Source organism: Callithrix jacchus, chromosome 4 (genome assembly GCF_049354715.1).
Source record: "Callithrix jacchus isolate 240 chromosome 4, calJac240_pri, whole genome shotgun sequence".
In the NCBI taxonomy this organism is placed as follows: domain Eukaryota; kingdom Metazoa; phylum Chordata; class Mammalia; order Primates; family Cebidae; genus Callithrix; species Callithrix jacchus.
Genome location: NC_133505.1, coordinates 59011636 through 59031812, shown reverse-complemented (window position 1 = coordinate 59031812; position 20177 = coordinate 59011636). Strand labels below are relative to the sequence as shown.

At 35.0% G+C, this 20177-nt stretch overlaps 1 protein-coding gene across 1 annotated transcript in view; it reads right to left on the bottom strand.

The window, feature by feature from the left end:
* Window positions 1-4118: 4118 nt before the first annotated feature.
* TFAP2D (transcription factor AP-2 delta) overlaps window positions 4119-20177 on the bottom strand; it is a 57859-nt gene continuing 41800 nt past the window's right edge. Inside the window, exon 7 of the mRNA XM_035295872.2 lies at window positions 4119-6811. Coding sequence (XP_035151763.1) covers window positions 6592-6811 — 220 coding nt within the window. The 3' untranslated portion in view covers window positions 4119-6591. The remainder of the gene's footprint in view (window positions 6812-20177) is intronic.

Genomic DNA, 20177 nt, shown 5'->3' with positions numbered 1-20177 from the left:
TCCACCCGCCTCAGTCTCCCAAAGTGGTGTGATTACAGGTGTGAGCCACTGTGTCTGGCCAAATTAATTTATTATAATATTTTTATATTAATTTGTCAGAATCTAGTGATTAACTGTAGGAGAGAATAGAGATAAGGATAGTTAAGATGACTCTCAAGTCTCTGCCTTGGGCAACTGTGTGGAGTTATCTTTAGCAGGGATAGAAAATTTGGGATGTGCAGTTGGTTGAAGGAGGTTGATTAGGAATCCATATTTTAATATGTGTTGAGTTTAAATATGCTGTTTTTCATAAGATGATAACCATTGAAAATGGATAACATGGATCTGGAGTGCAGGATAATAGTATGGATTTATAATTCGTTAGCATTGTGTTAAGACAGGCAGGCTACAGTAGTAAATAGCCCCTCCCAGTCTTCCTCATCCCAATTTCAGTGGCTTAAAATAATAGACGTTTAGGTCAAATTAATGTGTACTTCTTCTCCATGTGGCCATTCTGGGATCCACATACTTTCTATCTTGTGTCTCTTCCACCTGTAAGACAGCGGCTCTCAACTAAGAGTGATTTAGCAATGTTTGGAGATAATTTGGCCTGTTATAATTGTGAGGAATGCTACTGAAGCCTACTGCATAGAAACCAAGGATCTACCAAACATCCTGCAACACACAAGATAGCTCCCATGACAAATAATTATCTGGCCCAAAATGTGTCAGATAATTTTTTATCAATAATGCCAAGGTTGAGAACCCTTGCTCTAGAACTTCATTGTATAACTCACGTGCAAGAGGACAGAACACAGAGAAACGTGCATGATTGATTTTTACTGGTAAAGCCTCGAAATAAACTCCCCTCCTTTCTCTGGAGCCAGCTTACTCACATGGCTACAAACAGCAGGAAGTTTAGTCTAAGTCAGAGACTGGCAGGACTAATCCAGTCTGCTGCCTATTTTTGTAAATGATGACTTTTTGGAACACAGTCATGGCCATTTGTTTACATATTGTCTATAGCTACGTTCATGCTACATCAGCAGAGTTGAGTAGTTGCAACAGAGATTACATGAAATGCATAGCCTAAAATATTTACTATTGGGCCCTTTATTAAAAAAATTGCCAACCCCTTGTATGGGAATATACACAGGACACAAAAAAGGGGGACTTTATTAGATGACAATTGGTCTCTACCATGAGAAAAGACATGTAATTGAAATTATGGTAGAACATTATGTTGCCCAGGGAGAATGTTTATGGGGAGAAAACAAAAGATAATATTTAAGTCCACAGTTAGGTTTTCTTGACAGTAAGACATCATGACTGGACTTGGAAGGAAGACTAAATGTAAACTTATACCATACTTTAGTGCCTGTTTTCCAAATAGCTACTGGCATAAAAAGGAATTCAGGAAATGCAATGTTAAAGAATAGCTTTGAAAACTTACATTTCTAACTGGCAATAGCCAACATGGCCACATGAAACTTTTTCGTATGACTTTTATGGAGAGTTATTTAGTTATTTCAAGTTTCCATAAGTGTCTTAGTCTTAATAAATTATCTATGTTGCAGATGGGAAGTAGCTGGAATAGGTATTTTACTTGTGTAGTAGGTATGAATGTCTGCCTATTTCGATATATGAGAAATATTACTTTAGTTTTTATAATGTGAACTAATTTCTATTTTTGAACCTTCATTTGGAAATGTGGCAGAAATTAGCTCTTAGTCCACCCAGGGTCTTCTTGGGTTACATCTGTGTCCCAGGGTTGCACAGGGAGGGCTTATGTAGCACCAGACTTCAAGGAATATCTGGCCTAGGTCTTCATCAATTGAGGCTGGCTTCTACAGAGATAACTCAGCCTTCTATATTTTGTGATGCTAGGCCTGGAAGTTTGCAAACTACATTTCTCATAACCCTTTGCAAGCTGGATTCTAATTAGGTTCTGCAATGTGGAACACTGGTGGGAAGTGGAAGGAAGAAGGAGGGGAAAGGATGCTCCAGCATATTTCCAGTTTCTGCTAGCATCCCTCCAGTGGAAGAGGTAGTGGAGGTTCCAGCCTCCAGCTTCTTTTGCATTTCCAGCATTAAGATACTTACCCTCTCAGAAGATCCGCCAGCATTAATCTTGAGAAGAAAAGAAAAATTTCCCCTTTGTCTTTATTCTTTTCCCAACCTATGGTTTATTTTCTGGTCTCCAGTGTGTGTGGGGTTGGGGGAAGGTTTAGGGGCAGGTGAAAGTCCTGACTGAGATGCTTTTAAACCTCAAGTCTCCTCTAGAGCTTAAGATTTTGAAACTGAAAATTTTCATAAAAGTTTATTTCAAACTTTTGTTCCCTGCATTCTTCTGGGTCACATTCTTTCCCTGAGACAGTACATGCAACATGTTAACTGCCTCAAAAGTGTGGAAAGAACGTAGTAATGACTAGAAATACAAGGTGTGTCTGTGAGTTTTTAAAATAGTTTATTGCCCCAAATGTTTTTAAGTCTCCCAGAACTGTAAAGTCCTCTTTCCCTGATCTCAAACTTTCCCTTTCCCTGATCACAACTCTCTTCCTCAATTTTTCACCCTCCCATCTCCCTCCATCTCCTGTTTCCTAGATCCTGGTCTGGCCTGTGCTAGGCACCCTGTATATATTTTCTTCATGACACATAACACATTCTAATGGCTGTTATCTTCTTAGGAGACTATGAGAAGCTTGACGTCAATAAAAATGTTCTATTCCACTCTGTACCTTTAGTCTCTAGAATGAAGCCTAGCATAGAAAGATACAATAAACTGAAGACAAACTGATCTCTAAAATAAAAAATGATTTGTCCAAATTCTAAGTATTACAGACAGTAGCTAATATCCACTTAGCACTAACATGCCCCTGTTCTGCTCTAAACTGTTTAGATACACCATGTCTTTGATTCTGACAGTAATTCAGTGAGTAGGTATCTATTATTGTCCTCATTTTACAGATGGGAAAATGGAGGCACGGAGAGGTGTGGCAACTTGCCCAGAGACACACAGTAGCAAGTAAGAGAGCCTTGATTTGAACCAAGTGGTTTGGCTTCCTAATCCATACTCTTAGACAGTAAGCCATGACACCTCTCACATATTGACTTGGCTTTTGTAAAGATATGGCACACTCATTGTGTAAAGAATTCAGATATGTGTATGTATATTTAAATTACACTGTTCGAAAATGCTTCCAAAGAGACAAATAAGCAAGAAAATATAGGAAAATGTTTTGTATTACCCTCTCGTTATTAACAAGAATAATTTATTGACACATTTATCTTAAAAGTGCCATGTGACAGAGGGCTGAACTCTTGTCACTGTCACACTTGGATCAGGTGCTCATAGGTCCTAAAGGGTCATATTTTGGTCTAGACATTGAAGAGAATATACTCTCAAAAAATGGGAAAGAAAAAAAAAATCTGAAAAGCCAGGAAGGACTATCTCTATTTTTAAGGCATCTAAAAAGAAGGCAGAAGGAGAATAGACTAGTCATCTTTGCAGTCCACTGATCTTCTCAGAGAGGAAAAATTTAGAGTAACTAAATTTTCATTAATTTTTCTAGAGTCACCACACAAGGCAAATGCTAACTCTAATGACATTCCATGATAATGACATTAAATGCATTACTGAAACAGTCTTAAAACAAACATATCTTTGTATGAAAAGTTTGACTTATTTCATTTAGTTTTAAATATAAAACTTATGCTGTCATTATAAATTTTGGGTAAGTATGAGAGATTTGAACATGGTTTCTGGGCAAGTAATCATTTATCTGAAAAATAAGTTTCATTGTTTATCATAATACTGAAAATCGGAAAGATTTTATTTCAAGCTATCTTCTTTTGCTACAAACTATAATAAATGCAGTAACTTCACTTTTGTTGAAATCTTGATACCTAACTGGTTTTCTTTACTGCTTCATGTGAAATATATCTATCTGAAACTAATGTGTCATCTTGGAAATACTTTCTCATTCAAATAAAAATAATTATTCATAAAATACAATGGAGGAAATAAACCAGATTAAAGCACTGAGTATTGAAAAAAAATCAAAATTAAAACGTCCTTTGGCCCATTTTGGACAAAGAACACACACACATTCATTTATTCATTTATTTAAAAAGTGGTGAGTACCTATTATATACAAGGCAAAAATCGGTATGTTAACAATGTCTATTAGAATATGATAATGATTCTAAACATGACCAGTCCATCAATTCTCTTATATCCTAATGGCTGGTTAAGTTAAATGATGGGCGCTGTCCATTTAAGGCTCTTAAAACACCCAAAATCCTGGTAAATAATATGCACTGTAGTTATAGTTATATTTTTGTTTCCAAGGCTAATAAATAATAACATCCAATTGAGGTGCATTGAGGTGTTTAGAACCCCCACTAGTCACAGCTAAGAGTGAAGAAGTAAGCTGGTAATATAAGCCAGATCTAACTTTTTGTCTGACTATTAGTGAACATTTGACATGGTATGTAACTACATTAAGTACCTAGCAGATATGCATATTAAAATGCCATATTAAATACATATGTATTATTAATAGTAGAATAAAGAAAGTTAATGTGGAAATTTCATTGAGGAAGTAGTCACCCACATTATCTGTACATAACTTCCCTACTACTTATTAAACTGAAATAATTATCATTTTTATTTCATGTGTATATTTTACAATATGGGAAATTTCATGTAAGATGCAATCATATATTTTGTAATGAAATTTGGAAATATGGTGGAATTTTGGCTTTATTCTATTTTATTTCAAAAAGCTTAAAGCCATGAATAATAGGAAAATTTTAAAAATGGAGCTAAACACATGAAATCACAACTCATTATTTCACATTTCTTTATTTTAAGCTCTTCTACTGTATAACTATAAAATCTCTTTATTATGGATTTCCTTAGTAGTGTTTTCTGTTCATTGAATTTAGGTTAGAAAATTTAAATTTTCATTGGTATGGTTTTACTTTTCTGTACAAGATTGAAGATCAAGGTCAAATAATTTTTAAGAATTATTGTTAGGTAAAAATACTTTTTGTGTTCTTACATGAAAACTCTTGAGCTATTACCCACCCATTAAAAATAATACTATAATATGACAGAGGCTTTTTGAAAGTATTTAAACATGTTAATGAGAGGAGAATGTTTTCATCTTAAGCTAAGTGTTGGGCGTTCACACATTAATAAAAAATTCTTTTTTTCTTTTTACATAGACAATGACCTACATTTTTATTGGCCTAGAAGTTTGAGAATTGTTAACAGTAGAAAGGTTAGTACAATGTGGTACCAGTCAGGTTTCTTGACACATTCAGGTTTGTATGGACCAAACTTTCATTCAGTTAGCCCCTTGCCTTTGCAGCCAGGAACCTCTTGTATTCAGTGTCTTAACTAAAGGATAATGAAGTTATAAGAACAAGCTATGAAAAAAGAAAGCATCTTAAAAGGAAAAGTTTTCTCTGATCATTGTTTCTGTTTTCTTTATTGAACACAGACCTGAATGTTTTTGTGCCTCTAAAGGTTTAGAACACAGCCATGGGGCAGGTAGAAGAAGCACAAAAGCAGAAAAAGAAAGGTTCTCATCTTAACCATACAATCATTGGCCACCAGCACTTTAAGGGGCCTCCCTAGGTCCCTGTTCTCTTCTCCCATCTCTGAGGAGCAGGACTTATCAGAAAGATCACTGTTCCTATTCCCATGCTTTTCCAGGCAAAACAATGCCACTGCTTTCAACTAGAAGCCCAACAGAGGCAAAGCTACTTTCCTGTCTCCATCCTGCCCTAACCCACTATATACGGTGGGTCTGTTTTCTTGAATTCTTAGGTTGGTGATGTGACGAGAATGGATAGAAGAGTTCATCACTTATCCCTTCGGTGATATGTTTTCCCAGTATCTCCTTAGCTCTTGGGGTAGGGTAAAATGGACCTGGGATTGGGTTGGAATGTCATAGATAGGAGAAAGTTTTCTGGAATTTTTAAATACCACCAAGGCACTGGTAATTAAGTGGGCTGGGGTAACCAAAATTTTAGATCTGTTGTTAATTCACAGATTCATAACTGCCCTTTCAGTTCTCCAAACATTTATTAATAGATTAATTTCCAGATTGATCTATCTAGTGGAAGGAGGCACTCTTCAGTTATAGGGAGTTAAGTTGAGAAAGACTGGAGCTGTAAGTACTGGTAGTAGATTCCAGTTTGGTCATGCTTTCTGATCTCTACCTACATAGTTGGGTAAGAAAGTGCATCAATTAGATGTGAAAAAGCATGTGCTGCCTCTCCAAAGTCCAGAAGTGCTTAAAAACTGTGATGTATATAATTCAGACAATAACTTACGTGCACAAAAGTAGTTTATCATAACATAAAAGTAAAAAGTGACCATTTTATCACACAGTTATACTGCTGTTTTCCTTTTTTTTTCTTTTCTTTTTTCTGTTTTATCCTTTTTTGTTTCATTTTTCATTTCCATTTTTGTTTTTTATGGAGGGTTGGGGAAGGGTAGAGATTTGGTCCACTGAAGATTAGTCACCCTCAATGATATATATATTAGAAAAAATATCAGCAGCAAGACTCTCTGGAAATAGATTCTGTTTGATGTAGCTAGTCTGTCTTTTCTGTTTTGCCCTCTTTCACAGCAGCCTCTGAAGTTTTCCGCAGGGGGGCTTTCTCCGAGTTGGCATGTCCTTGGCCAGAATCCGCCGCTCCGCCGTTTTTGTGAGTAGTGTGTTTTTCCAAGTAGTTCAGCATTTCACTGAGGACTGTTTGGAAAGTGCTTAGAGCTGCACATATTGCTGGTGTCCCAAAGCCATGAGTGATCAAACTGGAAATGAGAAGTGGTAGGAACAAAGAGATGAGTGATTTGTAGTATCATGTGAAACAGCAAATTCCTCTATTTAATTTAGAACATTCAATCAAACAGGTATTTATTGTGTTCCTAAATGATGCTAAGCATTGTGGAAGATACTACACAGTTGAAGATATGGCTCTTGACTCTATAAGAAATTTAGGACCAGTTTGGAAGAAGGCTTGTCATTAATAGAGTTGAGATGCACTAATTATTACCAAATCTAAATATTTAACACATGACTTGATTCTCCACCTCATTAAGAAGTAGCTAGAAAGCACAACTTTAGATTCTCTGTGTGGGGACATCTTCCTTTCAAGAATGTCATATATGGCATAGACCACACATGAAAAAATCATAATTGGCTGAGTGTAAAATCATAATTAGCCTCATGGCTAGCTGTCCCTCTGTCTTCATTCTCCCTTTCCATAGTAATGTACTTTCATCTGGGCATATGGCCATCCAGCTGGAGACTACATTTCCAAGCTTCTTTTGCAGTAAGATTTGGACATGGGAGTAACCTACCTGCAATAGAACATAAGGAGAAGTGATACATGGAATTCCCACTTGCTTAAAAGGGTAGCTATGTCCTATGTAGATAATTGCTTAAGTGGCAGGGACAAAACGAGATAGAAGGAACCTATTTATCTCCAGACTCCTGAATGAGAGAGAAATAAAAACCTGTCTTTTGCAAGCCACTCAACATTTAGGTCCTAGAAACTAACTAATCAACAACAAAAACTAGTGAGCAAATGTAAGGAATGTTAAGGTAATTTCAGCATAGGTAGTTCTTCCACCCACAACAAATGTCATCTCTGGTTGAACAAACACATAAGTGTAAATTTCTTCTTCTTGTGAACAGAACCTACCCAGATTGTTCATTTATGTTAACTGACCTGAAGCGACACTCTGCCAGTTTGCTTCCTATGTCTTATAATAACATAGAAAAACATCCTTGTCATATAGTATGCCCATGTTATACAACATTATGCATGTGTGTGCATAGTCCATTTAATAAATGAAGCCAGTAATTGCTTAAGTTCCAGTTTGTGATTGTTATGATGACAATAGTAGTTTTAAAATCAGATAGTACCACCCTTCATAATACTTTAACTATCTATAGTTTTCTTTCTTAAGTTACATAATCTTTAACAGCAAAAATAACAATATTTTATAACAATGCGAATGAAGGATTTGGGGTTTAAGGCAGTCTGTTAATATGCTTCAGTGTAGGTAATAGTAGGATCTACCACGTGGAGTTGTTGTTTACAGTAGTCTACGCAAAGGGCTCAGGAGGATGCCAGATCTACACCAAGTCTTTGATAAATGATAGAGATTGTTGGCTGGGTATATGTTCTAGGAAAGGATAAATTTTCTGCATGTCCCTCATTATTTCACAGGTTGTTACCATCTTTCTTCTGAATATACTAAAAAGTTTTCCCTGTGTCTCCGTCATAGGTAACATACATTAAAAAGAAAAAAGAACATTTCGATCTCTTATTATGTAGAAAACAAGAGTGGTCAATGCTTGGGCATTTATGTGAAGCGAAGTCTGTACTGTAAGACATCATCACTGCTCAGGAATGATATCCCCATCTCTGTTGCAAGCTCTTGCATTGCCAAGCAGAAAAATTAATTTAAGCTCTGTTTCTAGAATGAGACAACTAGAGGAGAAGTCAAATAATTTGAAGTCTATCTGGGATCTTGGCCAACAAACGGCATTGTTGGAGTGGTGGAAGAATTAATCATGGAGATTCCCACAAAAAGAACTGGGTATAGCCAACCATTAATGTCCAGATGTTTGGCCCTAGGCACAAACTGCCTCATTTCTCATGTTTTATTCCTGTTTAGAACTCCATTTTAAAAATATTCTTCTATATTGGCATGTCCTCTTTGCTGTGACTCACCTCTTCATCTATGCAAAATATAAAAAATTATTTAGTTTCACTGGGGTATTATTAAAGTTAATATCTAATCTTTGAGTTCCAAAAATACCTCAGGTCCTATTCTAAGTTCTTTATCTGTATCACTTTGTGTAATTCTAGTTACAACACTAAGAATTAGGTAATATAATTTCCATTTTACAGATAAAAAACTGAGTCCCAGAGAAGTTAATCTGAATAGTCAAAATATAGAAGTTACTTTAAATTCTAAATTCTAAAACTTTATCTTCAATGAGGCAATAGAGACAACTGCATTGTGTTAATAAGTCATGTCTATGCAACATTTGCAAAATTTTTGCTGAACAGTGACTGTAGAGGACTCTCAGGTCATATCAGATCTGTTAATGTTTCCCAAGCCTCCTTCCTTCACTCAATGTAATCATGTGCTCTATTACCTTATTTTTGTGCTCTATTACATTATTTTTGTAAAGTGTATGTCAAGCTTATCTCTTTTTAATACCCAAACATGACAGTTATTCCTATTTGTGTGTATTTGTATGTCCTCCCTCTTTTAGCCAATTGAAATTCCACTCAAAGAAATTCAGAATTTCTTTGATAGTACTGATGAAAAGGCTTAGTTTCCTTGTGTCTGGCTTAAGACATTGAAAAACAGATGTGTTCCTTCCAAAGGATAGAAACTTGCCAAAGTGATGAGAGGACTTAAATAAAATTCTGGGGAGAAAGAAGTAACAATCTCCAAATAAATGTAAAACTATAGCCCATAGCAGACAATGGGAAGAAGACAGGTGAGGCTAAACTTCCAGTCACAAAGTGAGGAAGAGGAATGGAAATAACATTGGTAGCATCAGGGCCTAAATGATAAACAAAGTATATCAGATTTTTACTACAAGTGGTAAATAAGATTTTCCTATCTCCAAAAGTTCATAGTTTGGGTATCCTACTATAAATTGGTAATCAAAAGATATACTCTATTCTTGGAAAAAAGTGTTAAAACAAAATCAAAAGAAACAAAAAGTCTAAAGCAGCTACAAGGAAAATATACAGAGCTGGAAAAAAAGCAGCATTTGACAAAATCCAAAACCCTTTCATGACAAAAGCTTTCAACAGTTTATGTGTAGAAGGTATGTATCTCAACATAATAAAGACCATATATGACAAGCCTACAGCTAACATACTCAATGGTGAAAAGCTGAAAACTTTTCCCCTAAGATCAGGAACAAGAAAATGCCCATTCTTACCAGTTTTATTAATATTTAACATAGTACTGGCAATCCTAGCCAGAACTATTAGTTAAGAGTAAGAAAAAAAAAGCACCCAAATCAGAAAGGAAAATGTTCAATTGTTTCTGTTTGCAGATGATATGATTTTAGAAAACCCTAAAGACTCCACGAAAAACTGTTACAATAAATGAATTCAATAAAGTTGCATGATACAAAAATCAGTTGCATCTCTAAGCAGTACCAATGAACTATGTGAAAAAAGAAATTAAGAAAGCAATTTCATAGTATCAAGAAGAATAAATAGTATCAAAAAAATAAAATACTTAGGAATAAATTCAACCACAAAGTTGAAAGATCTATATACTGAAAATTATGACACTAATGAACAAAATTAAAGAAGACACAAATGAATGGAAAGATAACCTGTGTTCATGGATTGGAAGCATTAATATTTCTTAAATGTTCATAGTAAAAGCAATCTATGGATTCAGTGCAACCTCTACCAAAATTTAAACAGCATTATCACATAAATAGAAAAACACTAAAATTTATTGGGAACAAAGAAAGACCCTAAATAGCCAAAACAATCTTGAGAAACAACAACAAAGATGAAAGTATCATGCTTGTGATTTCAAATTATATTACAAGTGTATAGTAATTAAATAATATAGTACTAGAATGAAAACAGACACATAGACCAGTGGAACAGAACCAGTCTAGAAATAAACCCTTATATACGTAGTAGGCTAATATTTGACAAGAGCTTAAAGAGTACACAATGGGGAAAGAATGGTCTCTTAAATAAATTGTTGTAAAATAATTGAATATCCACATGCAAAAAAGTAAAATTGGATCCTATCTTACACCATACACAGAAATGAACTTGAAATGGTTTAAAAACTGAAATGTAATAAAAGACCTAAACTATAAAGATCCTAGAAGAAAAACTAGAAAAACATGTTTTTGACATTGGTCTTGGCATTATTTTTTGGATATGATGCCAAAAGCACAGGCAACAAAACAAAAATAGGCAAATTGGATTAGGTCAAATGAAAAACACTTCTGCATAGTAAAGGCAACAATCACAAAATAAGAAGGAAACCTAATGGGAGAAAACATTAGCAAGTCATATAATTGATATAAGAAATAATACCTAAAATGTATAAGGAGCTCATGAAACTCAATAGCTAAAAAAATAATAATAATAACCTGAAATTAAAAGTGGGCTAAGGACACAAACATACATTTTTCCAAAGATGACATACAAATGGAGTAAGTATATGAAAAGATGTTCAACATCATTAATCATCAGTGATACACAAAACCACAATGAGATGTCACTTCACATTATGTTAGGATGGCTATTTTCAAAAAGCTAAGAGATAAGTGGTGGTGAGGGCTTAGATAAAAGGGAACCCTGTACTCTGTTGGTGGAAAAGCAAACTGGCACAGCCACTATGCAACATACTATGAAAGTTCCTCAAAACCTTAACACTAGAATGACAATATGAACCTGCAATCTCATTTCTAGGTATATATCCAAAGGAAATGAAATAAGTATCCCAAAGAGGTGTCTAAACTCCATGTTTACTGCAGCATTATTCCTAATAGTCAAGATGTGGAAACAACCTAAGTGTCTTGTAGAAGACACTATATATAAAATATAGAATATTATTAAGCCATAAAAAAGAGGGGAATTTTGCCATTTTGACAACCTGTATGAATCTGGAAGACATGCTAAGTGAAATAAGCCAGACATAGAAAGACAAATACTATACAGTGTCATTTATATGTGAAATCTAAAAAAGTCAAACCATAAAAACAGAGTAGAGGCTAAGAAATGAGGGAAATGGGAAGATGTTTGTCAAAAGGTACAAATTTTCAGTAAAAAGATGAATAAGTTCTGGGGATCCACTGTACAGCATGGTGGCTATAGTTAAGAATAATGCACTACATATTTGAAATTTTCTTATATTCAAGATATAATTAAGAGAGTATATCTTAAGCATTGTCACCACAAACACCCAAAAAGTAACTATATGAGGTGATAGATGTGTTAATTAACTTGATTGTTGCAATCATTTCACAATATATATCAAATCATCATTTCCTGCATCTTAAATATATGTAATTTGTATTTGTCAGTTATACCTTAATAAAGCTGGAAAGAAAATAAACATGCCTGAGATAGGAAATTATTATTATCAATGCATACTTCACCTGACATTATCTGCCAGCATTTGAGTATTAGTCACCTCCAGGAGGCATCTAGCCTGGGGAAGAAGGGGTTTAGGGACTCCAGTTTATGGAGTAACATTTTTTTTCCTTAACAATTTTATTTATGTTTATTTTAATCACAATACTAATTCCTTTATTTTTATTTTTATAGATTTAAGGGATATAAGTGTAGTTTCATTACATGGATATATTGCACAGCAGTGTATGTAATAATTGAATTAACGAATGGCTAAATGTTGCTTGGTTTCATCTGGAAATCTCTGATGCCCAGATTAATAGGCTTTGGTTTCAAAGTTTTGTTCCAAGAATGAGAAAAAAGAATAATGCAGATAGGCCCAACGCTTGCAGGGAAGAGTATTCTGTTAGCATGTAAAAGATTAAATAGTAACTAAAATACTTTGCTTTGTTTTTAGAGTTCAATCTTTAAAACTGGCAATAGTATAATAAATGAAGTTGAGACCTTTCTGTTAAGTCTAGAAATCATCTATTTATGGATAAAGAAAACACAAGCATACGTTTCAGAGACAATAAAGTTGTTAGGTAATCTTTAATCTTTGAGAAATCCTGGAAGATGGAACATAAAGTAGTAAAATTAAACAGAGAGACATGCCTTCATAGTTAAAGCAGGGGAAAAAAGATTTCAGAAACTCTGGGTTATTAAATTATATCTAATTAGTCTAACACATTTTTGTAATGGGATATTTTCAAAATTTGAATTTATCAAGATTGAATTTGCATAGGGTGATATTTACTCTTTCTAGGTGTACAGTTGGTTAAAATTTACCAAGCCCATACAGTGGTGTAACTATCACCATTACCCAAAAAGCTTCCTTTGTCTTTGCCAGTCAGTTCACTCTCCCAAGCCCCCGCTCCTGGCAATCACTGCTCTAGTTTTTGTTCCTATGATTTTCACATTTCCCCAGAGTGTCATATAAACAGAATCATGAAGTCTATAGACTTTCATGATTGACTTTTTTATTTAGTATAATATTTTCAGATTCATTTATGTTATATTTATCAATGTATTGATTCTTTTTATTGCCGGTAAGTATTCCATTGGATAGATTTATCATAATTTGTTCACAAAGCGTTATTAAAAAGCTGAAATGTTAGTATTTAAAAGATAGAAGTATCACTGAAATGCTTCATGGATTCAGTAAGATATGCAATAAAGTAACTGCATTTCATTTTATAAATGAGTTATTAGAGCAGTAGGAATGTAATTGAGTGTAGAATTTCAGCAATGCATCTGACAAAGTCTCCCCACATATTGTATGAAAAGTTGGAGGGGAGGAGGAAGGTAAGCTAGATGACAGCAAAGTAAGGCAAATTCACAGCTAGTTGTACAGTGACACCCGATATGTGGGGTAAGTGCAATTGTCAACCTTGAAAGATGTCTCTTATGGAGTGCTGCAAGGTTGTCTTTAATCCCATTCTGCTGGACACGTTAATTAACAATGTGATTGAAGACATCATAGATTTTTTACTTAATGGCTGGTATTAAAATAGAGAGAAAAATTTCTGCATTACATAACAGAACCAAAGTTCTGAAAAACCTTAATGTAATAGTCAGCTTAATTGGTGGGCCAAAAATCAAAGTCAGGAAATTTAGGGAAGATTAAGGAAATGTCCACTTTGGTAAAAAGCAAATTAGTGTTGCAATATGCTAAGAAGGAGATCTGACTCCAGAGTTATTCATAGGAAAAAGTTTTACAAAGTCAGTTCTAAACTTAAAAGGCAAGGGTCAAAATTTGAGATTTGGGGCACAGCGAGGTGGACTTAGTGGCTACATCTATCTTGGATTATATTCTTATTCATTCCCTCTCTCTCTCTCTCTCTCTCTCTCTCTCACACACACACACACACACACACACACACACACACACACACAGTTCATTGATTTCATTTCCTACTACTAATTTCACACTGAGGAGCAGAAAGACTGAACAATGCAACCACCTGCTGAGAAAATTCAGACTGGTGTAGTTTATGGCACCTGATGTTAGGGAAAATGTAACTTATAGTTAACAGTCATCTTCCTAATTTTGTCCATGGTTTTAAAAGCTCCTATTTTGCTAGACCTCCCAATTAACATTCTCTAAAGCACCTTTCTTGCAACATAAACCATCTCCTCAAATTCGCTCAGTTCAGGAAGAGGTAACTATTGACCAGATTCAGAGGTGAAGCTTTACCTTTCAGTTTTCCTTTTAAGTGTCAGGTTATGTGTGTACATTTCAATGATTGGAAGAACACCACTGGGTAGAGCGGCCATTTCTTGGGATATTTTGCACACGTGTATGTAGTGCTTTGTGTGTGTGTATGCATAAATTTGTGAAAGACTGAGAAATGGTGTGTGTGCACCTGTGGACTTGTATTGATTTGGCCTTTTTATAAAATAGTATCTTCTTCTTGACCAGCGGTCTTGACCTGAATGTTTTACTGACACAGCCTCTAACTTTTTACATGGAAATGTATAGCAACAATTCAAACCGTTTCTCTAACAGTGGGTGTCAAAAATATAGAACTTGAGGCTTAGAAATTAAAGAGAAGAGGTAGAATATAGGATGGAAGAAAAAAGACTGCTTTTAGAAAGAGAATACATTTTAATGCTTTCTTCTTTTTCCCTGTGTGGTTTTCCTAATAAGATGGTAGTAACAACTTATTTTTAACTTGGACAGTGTTTATACTTAGAAATTTCTTGACATTAATGACAAGGACCTATCAGATAACTCTATATAATAGGAATTTCACAAACAAACTATAAGTCCACCTTATAATCCTGGTTAAGTGCATTTCTTGCTCGTGATCAATGCCTTACCTACAATTATCTTTAAAATCTCTAAAGCTTCTGTTCTTATTTAGAATATAAGCTAGTATAAGATTCTGAATGTCAGAGGAATAAGAGTTATTTTACTTTCCCTAATCTAAGTAAGTATTTCACTAGCTTAGTTGTATGCTAGAGAAATGCTACCAAGCTGCTTCCATATTACTCTAATTGTCCTTCAAAAATGCTATCTTTAATTGATTTGCCTAAACTAATTTAAATTAGAACGCTAAAGCAATTTTCTAAAACATAGCCTAAAGCAACTTTCTATGGAATCCCCTCCTGAATTCTTTCTATCTTGGCAAGATTTGGGCCTAGTATCCAGCACCTTTCTACCTGCTAAGCAAACACTGATTTAATATGTGTTGTAAAGAAAATGAGTCTCTTTAGTATTTGTCAGTGAAGATTAGGTCACTCAGTTGCCTGCCAATGATAGATAATTTTTTCTAGCTTTCTTTTGGGGTACAAAAAGCTGGAGGTAATAGACACTATCATGCTACAAACTAGAAGACTGAAAATCAAGAGAAAATAGCCTGCCATCATCATTTAAGTAATCTGACTAAAAGTTAATTTCATTTTGTGAAGTTTTAACTTTTTACCTGATAAAGTTTGGCAAGCAATCCTTTCTCACCACTTTTTTTTTTGGTGGGGGTGGGTAGAGGGTGTATGAAGGTTGAAATGGAGTTTGGGTTATTATTCCAATTATTTTGTTATGTTGCATCATTCCAGTGGGTGTTTGCTGTAATTAATCTTTTGATTTCTAGAACTGCATATCAATGTTATTCAGTTCTGCTTTTTGGCCTCTGGGAAGCATGCAAACATTAAGATGTAAAGGGAGGACAGATCTCGCTTTCCATCCCCCTGAGATTATTCAGTTACTACAGGCTTCGGTCCAAGTGCAGTGTAGAATCTCACTACCATGTTAGGTGGCCACCAGACAAGTACCTTCAACTCATGAGAACAACCAGTAGTGAAGGAGTCTGGGAAACAGACGCAACAACAACAGCAAAGAATTGTAGGTCTTCTCCACCCAACTTTACTTCCTCTCACAGCTCTAAGTATAAGGCATCTCTAAAGCAGCACAACTTCTAAATGTAGGCCATGGAGAGACCCTTAACAAGGGGCATGTAGCTGGCAGGGCTTAGCCTCCAGAACTCAATGACATCTATTTTTTTGTAGCCTAAATGATTCAGAAAACAGATGACAGATGAGACCAATTGATGGTGCTTATCTTCTACATAGATTATCTACATAGATTATCATGGCCCCAAGTACTTTTAAAATGGAATTTAATTCAGGTACACAATTAAAGTATCTAGTTATCTGGTGGTGAACAATCATTGACATCTTCTTCTTAAGGAAGGCCTTGACAACACTTCCAAATGTTCTGTGGTTTCTTCAACCCTAGATGGTTGGTGGTTCTCAACCCTAGATGCATATAAGAAATCACTCAAGAAGCTTGCTTCAAAAATAGTAATGTATGGGTCCCACCCCAGAGATCCTGATTTAATTGGTTTGGGATGAATCCAAAGCATCAGTATTTTTTAAACAGCCCTCATTCCATTTAAATTCAGAGAAAGAATTCAACATGTATCCTCAGGACCAAGAAATAATACCTAACGATTACGTCTACTTTTTCTTCTTGGGAAAAAGAGATTGATAAACTTCTGCAGCATTTCTCACAAAACCTTTCACAGAATCTGAATTTTATGTAATGTTAATATGTGTTCTAAAATTTAAAAACAGTTTCCATAAATAAGTTTTATAAACTGTGGCTAAGTATCCCTTCCTTTCAAGAAGGGTTCTAGGAGTCTTTGGTATGCCAATATGCATTGTAGTACTTCAAGATAGATATAATAGTTCGGGTTTCTTGAACAGAAAAACACTTGACCGTGAAACACTTTCAGAGAGCATCTCATAGGACTGACTAGTGCCCTATGAAACTCAGTTTGGGGAAATATGTTTATAACTACCCTTAATCTCTGTCAGATTGGGAGATGTGCTCATCCACAGCCCTAAAGTCACATTCCTTCTGTTCTTCTCAACCACTTACTTTGAGGTCCCAAAGGGTAATGAATGGGTCTTTGTGACTCCATTTTACCTCAGTTCAGCTTGTTAGCAAAGCAGGCTAAAAATAAAATAATTGCACATACATTAGAAGAGACTACAATCGATTACATCCAAGTCAACTTCCTGAAAGTGGTAACATTTGCCGCCTGCACCATAATTTTTACGTATGAGAATGGAGATTATAGGGACACATTAACCATCTAGTTACATTTCTTCCTATCAGACATATATTCTATTTGGAATCGAGGTATGAAAATGCTAAGCTTTTTAAAATGAATTTTATTGAACTGTTGATGTTTTAAAGATAAATAAGTTCAGAAAACATAAAAAGAAATGAGATGATATAGAAACTCAGCATAAGTAACAATTTAAAATGGAGCAGTAAATTAAGAATGGAGTAAAATATTATTGCTCTAGAAGGAGTCTTAGAGATCATTCAGCTTAACTGCACTGACTCATGACCATGCAGAGGTCACACAGGTAAAATGCCTATTCTAAATCCATACATCTAGCTGGTAACCAAGTGGAGACTGAGTTAGGTCCCCTGACAATTCATCCTGAGTGCTTCACATCATGCCATATTGTCTCCTCGTGGATTCTTCTCCAATCCATAACTCAACAATGATAGTCATTATTTAAAAATTGACCAAAACTCTTCCTTAATGTATGCATTCCCCAAAGTCAATTATTCACACATGTAGTTATCACAGGGTCATATTTACAACTTTTAATTAGAAACAATTACCTCTGGTTTCTATTGTTTTAATCACCAGTCTTCTATGTGCTGAATCTGAAAATCCATAAAAATGGGGAGAAATGCCAAATGTGGGTGAAGGGGAGGAAGGCAGCAAAACACACTGCCATGTGTGTACCTATGCAACTATCTTGCATGTTCTGCACATGTATCCCAAAACCTAAAATGCAATTAAAAAAACAAATAAATAAATAAATAATGAAAAAAAAATGTTATCAAAAGCCCTGCAAATGGATGTTTTAATGTATGTGTCACCTGACAAAGATTCTTTGCTTGACTAAACTTTAGGCAGGCTTCTAAAGCTTCTCCTGGGCCCAACTTTGCATTTCCTTGTGAAAATCCAGCTTTAGCAAGGAAGATTCCCCTGTAGCCCGCAAACTCATATCTGCTGATCCTTGCCTTTGAGATTACAGATTTAATTGAAATTTTATTGTTTATTTTCTCACACTAAAGAATGCTTGGTGAAGAAAATCACCCACTGTTGATCACCTTCTCAGCCACTTATTCATCTCAGGAAAATTTTTACAAATTAAAAACAAAAACAAAACCTATGCACATTTTAGGCTTGGATAAAACCAAACATGCTCACATTTAAGTAGAAACAAACATCTGCTCTTCAGTATGTTGCCAAGAACAGAGCAATCAGAAAATACTGGTTGAGTTGACTGTAAGGCCTGTCATATGTGGAACCCTGAAGGGAATGGGAATGAATAACGATGGAAGAGAAAACTAGAAAAGACATGAGAACTATCTTTAGAAATTGGGAGGAACCAGGATGAAAGTAACTCTGTAAAGCCCCCAGAAGTGGGACATTGGGAAAAGGAAGGAAGACATTTCTAACAGAGTTGTCAGAGCAGTTATCAATGATACAGCAGCCTATCACTGAGAGTTTCCAAGCTTGGGATGGATGATAACTTGACAGAGACGTTGGAGAAAAGATCTAAATATTGGAGAAGAATAGGAGATGTTAGGGGCCTTCCAACACTGAGAATCAATGAAGAAAGTTTAATCACCAGCAAGCACCCAGATGTCTGGCACTGCCTACACATTTCTTATTTCCCAAGGCAGGTAAGAGGGTATATTTCTAAGAAGGTAAGATGTCAATATGCTTTTTGAGTAAAATAGGAGAATAAAGCACATTGATCACTTACTTCCCTAGTCCATCACCCAATATCATGGCCCTGAGAATAAACCAGTGGAGAAAACACACAGGCTCCAATTCAGATATTATTTTAATCTACATTTATTTACATATATTTATTACATGCATACTATTTGCTAGGTTCTATGGATAAATAGATGAAATTTCTATGGATAAAAAGACGAAATTTATTGCCCCAGGTAAATTACCAGTATGCTTAATCTTCTATTATCGCATCACTCTTGTATATTACAAGCCTTTATGTATACATATAAAATTATTTATATATTATCATATATGTAAATATATAGCTATTTATATGTATTTATATATGTGCTTGTATGTCTATAAATTATTTGTATATAATTTGTATATATAATAATATACAATTATTCTCCATTTTAGAAATTCTAAAGAATGGGATGATTCTCTAATCATCTTTTTACTACCTACCATTAACATAGTAGAAACAATAAATAATAATTCTACTAGAAATACCGGAAACAACAAAATTTCAGTCTTCCAAGGAACATGCTGAGAAAAAAAAGCTTCCTCAATTTTTGGATAGCGTGTCTTCCCTTAATTGAGCCTTCAGGACAGTCTAACTTCTTATTACATTGTCAAATGTGCTTTTGCTTGACTTCAGATTCAAGGAGATTATGACAACATAAGAGACAAAGAGGGGAAAATTATTAAGATTTCCTGAAATCTCAAAGAGGGGAATTCCTAACATTTCAAAAAAGCAGGGCTCTGGGTTTCCATGTGAGCTGAGGCTACTCTGACTGTGAAACTCCATGCCACCTTGGTCTAATTGCCACCACTATTCCCAGGAGCTGTAAGCCTATGTGGTCTTCTGCAGATGTCAATCAAATCTTTTCCTCCTTCTGGTTTGTGTTGTGGTATCTGCTGTGTTCTCTAAAACAATACACACTGTTGATGGTACTCAGTAAATTATAAATAATGAATAAGCCTGCCTTCTGTCATTTTGATGGAAACAAGAAGGTTTTCAGGCTGTGAATTATGAGAAGGGTCACTGCTATGCATACGGCTTCCCAGAACACACTGATACGTCAACTGCCATGGAATGGAAAACTAGAAGTAGTTATCCGTGCTTTGTCTGGACATTTTAAATCTGCTGAAAGTAAGCCACAGTTCTCAAGGCATCAAATTGACCAAACTATAAGGTATATT